This window comes from Muscardinus avellanarius (assembly GCF_963383645.1).
Source record: "Muscardinus avellanarius genome assembly, chromosome: 8".
NCBI lineage: Eukaryota > Metazoa > Chordata > Mammalia > Rodentia > Gliridae > Muscardinus > Muscardinus avellanarius.
Genome location: NC_137794.1, coordinates 103,910,503 through 103,923,148, shown reverse-complemented (window position 1 = coordinate 103,923,148; position 12,646 = coordinate 103,910,503). Strand labels below are relative to the sequence as shown.

General features: G+C 40.1%; 1 protein-coding gene across 6 annotated transcripts in view; it reads left to right on the top strand.

Annotated features, from left to right (window-relative positions):
- SYNE1 (spectrin repeat containing nuclear envelope protein 1) overlaps positions 1-12,646 on the top strand; it is a gene marked incomplete at both ends in the record, with an annotated part of 486,197 nt that overhangs the window by 436,213 nt on the left and 37,338 nt on the right. For 4 of the 6 annotated variants that reach the window (XM_080699888.1, XM_080699887.1, XM_080699889.1 and 1 more), the window contains one exon: positions 10,697-10,859. In XM_080699888.1, coding sequence (XP_080556014.1) covers positions 10,697-10,859 — 163 coding nt within the window. Of the gene's footprint in view, positions 1-3,369; positions 3,462-10,696; positions 10,860-12,646 lie in introns of those variants that run through there. The other 2 variants (XM_080699891.1, XM_080699890.1) reach the window with 1 other exon arrangement.

The window sequence follows — 12,646 nt, the reverse complement described above, 5'->3', positions numbered from 1 at the left end:
TGCATTAGTTGGGAAGGTAGTTTTCATGAGGTAAAGCAGGTTTATCCATTTTACAGACTGTAGATCCCAAGCACCAAGAATTGTGCCAGGGACTAGAGATACAGCTCAGGGGGAGCATGCCTACCCATGCCTGGCATTTACACAGGCCTGGGTTAGATGCCTCGCTTCACAAATGCGTGCACACACACGTGCACATACATACACAAACATACACACACACAGAATATAGTGCCTGGATATAATATGGGCTCAGGAAACATCCCAGTGAGTGAGTTCTTGCCTTCTGGAGTAAGATGTTCTTCATGATAGTTAGAGGGGTTGAGGTGCCACAGGTGCTTCTGACCGTCAGCCATGCAGGGTTAGCCCTTTCCTTAGCAGAGCTGCATAAAAGTCTGCATGAAGTAGCGCCCTTTGTGCATAGGAAACCACAGTTCTGTGAGCTGATGATGAAAGCATTGAGTGCTTATATATATATATATTGTAAGAAAAGTCTTTCTGTAAGAAAATCATCAAAGAGAGTCTAACTTAAGAAATTGAGAACATAAGTGATTTTTGTGATAAGTAAACAAAAGTGCAAAGAGCATTTACCCATTTTTAAAATATTAGCAATATTTTAAAATATTAACAATTTTTAACCAGAGCACTCTACTAGCAAGCATTCAGTGAGCACATGGTTTGTGCCCAGGCTCGTGCTGCGAGCTTCTTGTAGGTCCTCTCGAGTGTTGCTCCCAGCACCCTTTGCGGCGGGCACTGTTACTCTTTCCATTTTGCAGGTCCAGAGGCGGAGGCTGAGACCCCCCTCGGCACACAGTATGGCCTGGTCCAGCCGGCAGTGAATCCAAGGCCGGGCAGGGGAGCAAGATGCTCTGCTTCCTGCGAGAGTCTGTGACTTCCATTTCCTGGTTAGAGGGAATGCAGTTCAGTGCAGGCCAGCTCCTGTTTATCATTCTGACGCACTGACTTCCCAATCCTTTGTCATTATAACGTGACAGGGAGACTCTGAGGGTGCAATGATAGAGGTCTCTTTCCATAAGGAGCTCGTGGTGAGAGAGCAGGTATGCAAAGAACTGGAGTAAGATCGCGTGCTCAGCGCTCCAGTGCAGACAGGGAAACGTGTATCTCAGCTGAGGCCCTTCAACAGTATAAACATCTGAAGGGTTAGCATTCCACTGCTAGAATTAGCCTTGATCTCGGTCATGAAAACGGTAACGACAATCTTATTTCAGAAATAGAAATCAAAGACTCTTGTGCTATAAATACCGTTTCTTAGGGAGACACCCAGTTGGTAAACACTCCCCCAGGATTTTGTTGTTGGCTTCTGGCTCATGGATTGACTTCACATGTCCATGCAATTCTGTCAGACTTGCTAAACTTCTCTTATAATTTTCAGTGGCTCATAGTATAGTGATGTACCGTGTCAAAGATATTTTATGTTAAGTTTAATATAACGTAGTTATAAATAGCTGGTTTAGTGTGTGCCCGGCTGTTAACCAGCACTACATAGGAGCGCAGGGCTTTCTCTTCAAAGCCATGCTTTTTTTCAAATAATATTTTGTGTGGCTTTTTAGGTGAGAATTTTCTAGATATTCTTTAGTTTACTTTGTGAAGAGGCTCATGAATAAACTTGGATCAGTCGTATATTTGTAAGGTGGACATGTTTTCTACTGCACTTCTAATATGCCCATGTACGGTTTCATTTGTTTATATTCTCAACATATACAGATATAATTCTTGTGGGAGATTTTTTGTATTTTTTTGTGTATGAGATATACATACACAAAGATATAATATGTAATATATGTATACAAAGATATAATATGTAATATATAAATTATATTTACACATATATACATATGTATATATAACACACATATATACATATATGTGTGCGTGTATATATAATATATATATATATATATTTCATTTTTAATTGCCTCCTTCAAAATGAAACCAGATGCCATGTTGTTCATTAATTTGTTAATTTGTCCAGGACTTCAGTACCACATGGAAGTTACAGTCTCCCTTTTGGCTTCTCCAGAAAGCCACCTGGCCATCCCATTTGCTTTGCATATTCTGCGGCCTGGCACACAGATGTCTGACCATCTCCCACACCTGTCTTCGCCTACCAGCTGCCTGCTGAAATGCTGGGGCCTATGACTCAGTCCCGTTCACCACTGTCCCCTCCTCCAGCTGTTTTTCCATGCTGATTCATTAAAGCAGAACACATCCTGGTATCTGCCTTTTGGTAATTTTGATATTTCTTAGATGCTAAGTTTCTTAGATGCCATTTGAATATTCTTGAAATTCATAAAAAGAAGAAAGTTACCTGAAATCCCAACAAGCAAATGAATTTTTTTAAATTAGCTTAAAATGAACATCTTATTTTACATTATCTTTTTAAAAAATGGACAAAGGTTTGTTTAAAAATGATCCTAAAAGCCAGGCGTGGTGGTGCACGCTTATAATCCTTGCGCTTGGGAGGCAGAGACAGGAGGATCACGCAGGTTCGGAGCCAGCCGCACTGGCTTAAGAGACCCTGTTTCCAAATTTTAAAAAAAGTATAAAAATAGGTCTGGGAGTGTAACTCAGAGTTAGAAGGGTTTCCGGGAACCTCAGTACCACCAAAAAATAAATAAATAAATAAATAAATAAATCCTAAATATATAAATAGAAACATCTAAATATAAAAAAGTATAAACCTATTCAAAGGCCCTGAATATATGAACTGAAACAATTTCTCCATTAGTTTTTATTCTCAAATAGTCTATCTAGAGGTAAAGAGCAAGCACTTTGCCGCAGAATGTTTTTCCCCTCCCAATTTCCCAAATGACCCCTAAGGCTCCTACTTATACCACTGAGCTTACAGATCAAACTGAAGAAAAAGTGAAGGCACTCCATTTTGCATGTTCATCTTGCTAAACTTGTGGAGATTTTGCTGGTTGGTTTGCTTTTCCATGAGTGATTTATCTTTTTCAAATAGGCCTCCCAACATGACAAAGTGCCCGCAAGAAGGTTGAGCGTCCTCACTCCCAGCTCGGCAGCGCGTCTGCAGCTGGTATTATTTCTGGTATCCTTCCTTTAGACCTGTAGCCTCCTCCTTCTTGCAGATTACACTGAGCTGCTTCCCCTTCTTACTCTCGTGGCCTACATTCCAGGAGATCAAGCCTGGCACATGTTAGTGAATGTAGGCTTTATTTAGAAACATGACCACTTGTCATTGCTGAGTGTCAAGTTATCAGGCAGAGACTACCACCATTTGTCTAGCGTGAGGGCTCTCAGACTTGTGTACACAGAGAACGAGAAACTTCCGTCCCCACGCAGGATTTAGCCTGTTGCTCTGCAGAGGCTGACTCTTGTGAGTGGAAGTTGATGGTGGTGGTGGAGGACTTGCGTGCCCCAAGCATGGCAGAGGACGGCTGTGTGGACGTGGACCTCCCAGACTGTAACTGCGATGTCACCAGGCAGGCACCTCCTTAAGTTTCTTGTTCCCTTGTACATAGCTTTCGTGTTACGTGGGGGTTGCAGGATAGATGCCGGAAGCTGGAATCCAGAGTTGCTTTTGCCAACGTTAAGTGGAGGGGATTGGTGTTTGGAGACCTTGGGTCATGGACTGTTTACTTGTTGGGTTGCAGCTGGATAAAAGGTTAATGGGTTTGATTAGGACTTGGCATTCCAGTTGTCCCTGGACTCTAGGTGTCATGCGGGGAATATGGCTACACTTGAGAAGCTGAGACAGGAAGGAGATTTGGAAAAAGACCCAGTGAGCCTATCGTCTGCTATTTAAAGGATGGGTATCTGATGAAACTGAAATTCAGCCTTATTCAGTTCACAGCTTTGTAACCGAAAGCTTTCTCTTTTATAAATAAAGATCATATTTCGGGGGCCTGGAGGATTTTATGTGTAAGAGCAACTTGCTTTCATATGGGTTTGGCAGTCAGGGTTGGCTACTCCCTAATATAAATCTTATAAAGTACATGGATAAAATATGTAAATTTGTATCTAAAGTAATAATTAGTGCATATGCAAATATTTAGTTCACAATTTTTTTCATATTGGAAGAACAATATGATAGAGATTCTTATTTTAACTTTTCTTTTATCATATCATCCTTCAAATAAATCTCTATAGAGGAATAGGATTTACTAACAGCTTTTTTTAGTTTTATTATTTTAGAATTTGGATTTTTGCTTTGTTTTGGTTATTGACATACTAAATTACTTTGAAAGAAAGTAATGCTAGATAAATATACACATATATTAGCTACGTCAGCATGTCTGCTTAAGTACACATATGTGTGTGTGTGTGAAAGTATGTTCTTATGACAATGTTAATTTGCGGAACAACTGGATTTAATAGTAGACTCCCTTTCAAGAAAGGCCAAGCGCCTGAGGGACACATTGGACTGTGGCAGCAGAAGCACAGTCTGCAGGGGCTTCCACACTGATCAGGCTTGCTGAACTCACCCGACGTGTGACGTACACAAACATCTACTTCAAATTATAATCCCAAGAGGAATGCGGCTCAAACTTCTTACACTGATAGGAAAGTAAATATATTGTGATGTTTTACTCAAGGGTTTCCTTTAAAGACATAATAAAAAATATGAGCTATTTCTCCTATAAAAGAATGCCCCCTGCCCTTCAAATATCAAGTTTAATAGGCCATGGCAAAAATACAGGTGCTTTACCACCCACTTCCCTGCTTCTGCCTGCCTCCCCAACACACCCACGATGTATTTTGCTGTTTGTAGTAAAATATACCTTTCAAATAACGATAAAGGAGATCCACTTAAATGTTCGCCCTCGCTGACTTTACTAAATTTACATCTTAGTTCGAAAGAGGAACTTGTTCCTAATGGATGTATGAACAGGCATTTCCATGTCACGATGCCCTTGACATATCGTAACCAACCACTCTGACTTGGAACTCACTCAGTATTGTACAAGATTAAGGAGCCTGCCATTTATTTCACCACTATAGATAGTCCAATAAAATAGTGTTTACTCATATCCGTTTGTGCTTTGGATCTGTCGATCGGATTTGTGAGTTTGGAACCAAGAAAATGCATGAATTTTAGTAGTCAGCAAATAGATCTAAGTGTTGGGTCTAGCAGAGACAAGTACATATTTAATATCAAATATTTTGTAAAATATTAAAATGTGAACTAAACAAAAATATTTTACTTAGAATACTAATTAATGGTTAAAAAGCATCTAAAGAATGTCCAACTTTATGCAAAACACTAAACATAGCCTGGCAGGGGGGGAGAGACAACCCAAATGGGAAGTTGATGGTTTTAGCCTGTGCATAAATAATACCATGATGAGCCGGGAATGGTGGCGCACGCTTGTAATCCCCGCGCTTGGGAGGCTGAGACAGGAGGATCACGCGGGTTTGAAGCCAGCCTCAGCTACTTAGTGAGGCTCTCAGCAACTTAGTGAGACCCTGTTTCCAAATAAAATATAAAATAGGTCTGGGAGGATAGCCCGGAGGTAGAAAGCCTCTGGGTTCTACCCTTAGTACCACCAAAATAAATAAATAAATAAATAAATAAATAAATAAATAAAACCATGATGATAAAAGAAGGTAGGAAGGAAACTAGCACCCCAGCTCTAGTAAGTCCTACTCATGTTATGAGGTTGCAGGAAGAGCCCATTCCAAAGCAAGGTCAACATTCAGATCCCACAATATCTGAAGACAGGAAGCTGGTCTCCTGGGCGAGGCTGATGGGAGAACATTTTTACAAGGATAAATTCAGGACAGACATCTCATGCTGTACACCATTCTTGAGTCCCGTCCCTTTGTGACCACTGATAGCGACTTTCAGCCTAGGGCACTTTAGCCAGGGTCGTGTTAAATTCCAGTTCATGCCATGAGGGGTAGCATAAAATGTGCTCCCTGAGCTATGGACCCAGGAGTCTCTCTAAGACTCTTATTCATTGACTGCTACCCAAGGGATTTTTGTCTTTTTTGAGAGAAACGTGAGCAAATCATTTGTAAGTTCCTAGAAAGATCGTTCAAGGCCAATGCTGTGAAGTGCTGAAGAGAACTGGATAGAATTTGTGCTTTACAAAGCTAGCCAGAGAATTCTTATCGAGTGACTATGATAAACATGGTCGTACATTTTTATCCCTTATCAACAGAATAGATAGCAGATATGAACATATATATATATATATATCAGTTATGAGGATAGAACCCAGGGACATTCTGCCTCCAAACTACACCTCCATTTTTTTATTCTTTATTTTTAAACAGGGTCTCACTGAGTTTCAAAGGTCCTTACTAGGTAGCTGAGGCTAGCCATAAACTACTATCCTCCTGTCTCAGCCTTCCAAATGCTGAGATTATAAGCATGTGCCACCACACCCATCTTGAGCATAATTTTTAAATACACATTTTTCCAAAGCAGTAGTACACCTAAGAATGGTTTTACAGGCTAAAAACATTATTCACATATAAATATTACTGTCAATTATATTAATAAAATGTAGACATCATTATTAGTAATGTTATTATTATTATTATTATTATTATTATTATTATTATTATATCATCATCATCATCTGACCATAATGAAATTGCATTAAAAATTTGCATGACAGTGCTTTGAGGAAAATCATAAGAAGGGATTATGTCATGATAGGATTATATTTTCATTTGAGAGAGAAACATTGATTTATTGATACCATATTAGAAGTGATGATGCCAATTTTAGGGAACTCAATAGAAATCACAATTTTCAAAATACTTTGATTATGGGCATTTTCTTCAGAGCAGTGGCCGGCAGCCAGGAAAGCATGTCAGAAGTCATCTGGAGTGGGGAGACAGAGAGATTGTAACTGGCCCATACGGTTTAGGTCACCCTCCCATGTTTCTGAATCCTAGCTTAAGAATCACTTATTTAATATCTCAGTGCAATAGGGATGGGTAGTGCCTGATGACTCACAGTATAATTGGTCAATTTCTGAGAAAATTCTATTGCAGATCCCTGCCTTTAAATAGATCACATCCCATAGTTTTAAAAATCACATTGCTCAGCTGGACACAGCAGTACATACCTATAATTTCAGTTACTTCGGAGGCTAAAGCAGGAAGATCTCAATTTCTAGGCTAGCTGGGGCAACTTAGCGGCACTCTGTCTCAAAATTACAGGGCTGACGTATGTGGCAGAGTGGTGGAGCATTTGCCTAGAATTCCTGAGTCCCTGGGTTTAATCTACAGTGTGACATATAAATAAAATAACCACATTACTGTTAACAGGTGTTTTTTTTTTTTTTTTTTCAAAAGACATCTCTTTAGTTGGGCCAAGTCGACCCCCTGGGACTTGAAATACTTTGCTTATCTGCTGTTTGCTTAAATTATGATCAGGGCCAGTGAGGGGACCATATTTCCTGAACCAAATGAAGGACTAAAGATGACTGAATCTTAAATAAGGGCTATGTTAGAAGTCTTATCACCATGATAATTATTTTGGCGCAATCTATGTATAGTCAGCCAGCCATGCCAGGTCCTCAATGGGGATTTATAACCAGTATTGATAATAACGAAGTTGAGAATTCCTGCTGGCATCTCTAGCAAGCTCTTGCTGACATCCTGTCCACTTTGGAAAAGAATGCTTTCAGGACTAATGTATCTATCTCTGATCTGGGCCCTTGCCCCATGCATCCTCTGCATTCTGGCTTCAGCATCTATAGCCATCTATAATTTTCCTCCTCCTTTATGTCATTGGCTTCTTGATTTTTGCCTGAAAACATTGTAATGCTATTTCAAGTAATAAATTACATTAAACTAAACAAGAGAAACTTTCATACTATATATATATATTTTTTTCTTTCTCATACTATATATGTGGTTACAGGATTTATTCACTTTCAGACCTACTTTTTAAAATCAATGACATTTCATTGCCATAGGTGTCATAGGACCTAATTGCATTCTTAATTTTGTCTGCATAGCCTTTGACAGTTCATTTGTAGTTGGCAGAGCCCTACTAATTATCAGACACCAGGTCTTCTCTTTACGTCTCTCCATACTATATTGCTATGCTGTATAGTAGACCAGTAGTCCCCAAATTTTAGCATGCATAAGCATCACTTAGAGTACTTGTTTTGAAATGCAAATTCTCTTGTTACATCCCTATAGGATCAGATTCAGTAGGCCCTGATTGGTGTTTAGGATTCTGCATTACATGAAGCACACAAGATCAATGTGGTGCCGGTGGCCTTCAGATCACACTGGCCAGGATCCCTTTCTGACTCTGCCTTCTCTCTATGCTAGACTTTTCTGAGTCTTCTCCTTTCTGAGTCTTACCCCCTTTAATATGTGATTCTTCCCCTAACCTGCCTTTTACTATTCATTTTTCTTAGACCATACCTTTCAGGATAAAACTCTTCTATCCACAGGGCTTTGATTCTATGCAGACTAACCTAAACTGATGGTAAAATCTCCTTCAGATCTTCTGACTTTACAACTGCATTTGTTTGTTTCTACCTAGGCCCCCAGACATAGCATGACCCCAACTTAATATGGTTTTGATTTCAGGAACTCATTCAGCCTCCAATAGACTCGGAGAAAGTAGCATTATCACCCAAATGGAAAACACTTATTTTTAACTCCTTCTGCCTCACATAATGCCAGTTTATAAACTTAACAATTCAGTACTCACCCCTACAGTTTCTCAAGTGAGGCTTTTGCTCTAAGTTGTTTGGGTAATTCTCCGCTTCCGTGAATTTATTTTCATGACATCTTCATTTCAAACTTACATGCTTGAAATCAGAACTGATATTATCTCTGCGGATAAATCTTGGTGAAGTTACTATTATCCTTTAAACAGCATGCAAACCCATTGCATGCCCTTAGAGAATCTTTATACTCTTACTCCAGTCTACCCAGACTTCTTTGCTGCCACAACTTTTTCATCTTTCTTCTTCTCTTTCCCATCTTTTCAATCCCCAACCTCACCAGCACTACTGCCCTGTCTGTCTTCAACATCTCGGCTTTTCTTTTGTCTTTTTCCTAGGCTAGGAGTGTTCTGCTTGGCTTGCATTAATCTCGCAAGATACAGCTCAAACATTCTCAAGTGTCTGTCTTTTCTCACAGTCTAAGTTTCTTTGTGGCAAAGACAAAACTAGTCATCGCTGTCCATCTATCACCCATCATGTCTTCCTAGCAACAACAATGTTTGCAAAAGAAATAAAAGAAGCCGGGCGTGGTGGCGCACGCTTGTAATCCCAGCATTTGGGAGGCTGAGACTGGAGGATCGTGGTTCCTGGACAGCCACAGCTACTTAGTGAGGCCCTCCGCAACTTAGTGAGACCCTGTTTCAAAATAAACAATAAAAAATTGGGCAGGGGGTGTAGCTTGGAGGTCAAATGCCTCTGGGTTCCATTCCCCAGACCCACACACAAAAAAGAAATAAAAGAAACAAACAATGAATGAGTAAATGAACGATTACCTGGACATGACTGGAAAGAACCGATCACTTCTTATTTATCCACCACAGACTTGGTTCATTTGTATATTTTAGTTTTTAGCACACTGGGCTGCTTTTCATTATTCACATGTCCAGTCAGATTGTACATTTCGGAAGAGAAAGAATCAGGTCTGTTTTTTTTTTTTTTTTTAATCGTTTTCCTTCCAGTATTTCACTTGTAAGATATCTACAAATGGTTGTTAGAAAAATGAGAATCTTAAAGAAAGTGTTGTTCCCTGCTTTGTGGTAGAAAATAAGATGAGCAAAGCTTTCCTTAAAGCACACTCTGTAATGAAGACTGTACTAAACCAGGCACCAAGGTGGAAGATAAGACAGTCACCATCCTGCTACCTGCCCCTTGCCACGTGCAGTCCAACAGTTCCTCAGTCACTCAATCACCTTAGCATTGGTGAAACTTAAATTTCCTGGGTGCATGTAACATCTCACTGATAGTGTGCCTTAAGTGAGCTTTCATCTGTTTTTTTTTTTTTTTTTTTTTTTTGTACTGGGGATGGAACCCAGGGGCATTCTACCTCTGAGTTACCCCCCAGCCCTATTTTTTATTCTTAATTTTGAAACAGGGTCTCACTGAGTTGCAGAGGACCTTACTAAGTAGCTGAGGCTGTCCTTCGACCACGATCCTCTCATCTCAGCCTCCCAAAAGCTGGGATTACAAGCATGCTCCACCACACCTGGCTTGCTTTCTTCTTTTAAACTGAGTTTTTACCCACCAGATGCTGAAATCTAATTCACAGGGGCTAGAATTTTGTTCAGTATCAGAAGTGTGGCGTCGTATTCTGTTTGGTAATAGCCTGTTAGAAATGGTTCTCTCAGGTATTCCTCAAAAAAGTATAAGTTATATATTTGTGTCTACAATTTTTGTGGCATCCATGGAGTTTCTGTTCCAGTTCCATTATCATAGCCATTTTGAGTATAATAATTGCTAATGTCTATTAACTACAGCCCATGTACTGGGTATCCTATATCATTCAACTTATTTAAATCTCCCTAGAACTCTTGTACTGTATTAAACCATCATTGTATAGATGAGGAAACAGAGACACAGAAAGGTTCTGCCACCCGCACAGAGACACAGTCAATAAGTGGCCAAACCAGAACGGACTGGGCCCATTTGGCCTCAGACCCACTTGCTTCTCCACACCAGTGTGACATGAGCCTGTCTCTCGCCAACGCTGAACATTTCACCTTCTCTGCCCACAGGGTGAAGAAGCTGAAGGAGACCCTGGTGGCTGTGCAGCAGCTCGATAAGAACATGAGCAGCCTGAGGACGTGGCTCGCACACATCGAGTCAGAGCTAGCCAAGCCCATAGTCTACGATTCCTGTAACTCAGAAGAGATACAGAGAAAGCTTAGTGAACAGCAGGTAAAGCTTAACACCGTTGAAATGAAGCTCATGAGCCATAGACACCTGTCCTCCTGGCCTAGATAGCGGGTGGATGTGGTGCTGACTTGGGGTGGAAGGTCAGGAGGAAGGGGGCTCGGACTGTTGAGGAAGAGGAAGCTCTGTGTAAACAAGTGTTGAGAGCAAGGAGGTACCATGCCAATGCAGAGTTGACTCTCCCGATGTCATGGCTTGTGCCATCATGGTTTTCATGTCATTGGTCCTCCAAGGAGCCATTTTTGGGTGGCAGGTAAGGTTGAGCTGCAGTGATGTTTCCAAAACATCATCAGACTGTTTGTTTGTTTGTTTGTTTGTTTATTTATTTATTTTAGCAGTACTAGGGATGGAACCCAGGGGCATTCTATCTCCAAGTTACCCCCCTCAACCCTATTTTTTATTCTTTATTTTGAAACAGGGTCTCACTGAGTTGCAAAGGGCCTCACTAAGTAGCTGAGGCTGGATCCTAGATCGTCCTGTCTCAGCCTCCCAAATGCTGGGATTACAAGCATGAGCCACCATGCCCGGCTAGTTTATTTAGTTGTGGGTCACTACACCACTGTCATAGACTTAGAAAGAATCCTTGTTTTCTGTGCATGGTGTTTAGAGAATTATTGTAATGCATACTTCAAATTTTTAGATTTAAAAAAATTTGTTCTGTGAGGAGTATTGATTGTAATACCTTTAGACCATACCCTGGAATTTGTATTTGCAGCAAACAGGACATCTCACAGGCAGACAGTATGTACCTAACATAGCAAAAGAGAGTGACCTAAAAATCCATACAGGAGAAATTTTACCTCCCATTTGCTTATTCTTACAAGCATATTAGGCTTTAGTTGTCAGTAGAGAGCACCATAAATTCATAAAAAGTCTTGTTACTTCATGTCTTCAGATTGCCCTTGAGCACCCAATCCAGACTTTGGCTCTTCCAGTACATTTAGGCAATTGTGGTCAAGTGATCGCACTTAAAAATGCCATAAAGCATAAACAGCACTCACTTTTAAAATCCTATGAAATCGTTAATATGTTTACTTTATTTTTTTACAGATGATTTGAGCCAATGAGATAGGTGTTTAATCAGAGGTATTGTTAAAGTGTTTAAATAGTGAAATTAGCATGGTGTTTAAAATGTTCTGTTAGAATGCTTTTTAGTTTTTGTAAGGTTGAGATTCTCTGAAGGATACTGATGTTTGAAATTTTGAGATTGAATTGTGAGGGTTGTGATTGGTTTTCAGCTCCCCAAATTCTACTGCAGGACATAATAATTGCATGTACCTGTGATAAGAGTTGATGTGCTAATGGCCAGGACTATAACTTAGTGAATGTACAAAAATCAAAATAGTACCTAGTGAAATACGATGGATTCATACACATTTGAATGTAGGTCCACCTGCTGCTAATTCCCCAATAAAATGAAAATAAAGAAGGGAAAGTTCAAAACCCACAACGGCAAAGAGAACAGGAAATAAAATGATATTGATAATAGGCATCCCAATAGAATTTTTGAAGATAGATAGTGGATAGATAAAGACCAATGGTGTTAGCAGAGCAGAGGCCAGGAGAAAGTTGGTTCATGCTGGATAAGTAAAGCTGAGCTGTCTATAAAGCTATAAAGTAAAAACATTCCTTGGAAGTCTAATTTAGGAGTGGTTTGACCAGGCAGATCCCCCTATCCACAAAGAGCCAGGCAGCTCTGTTTCCCTTACTCTGGTAGAAGAACAGAGAGTAACTCTCTGGAGGAGGAAAATCAGAGAGACTTTGTATCTGGG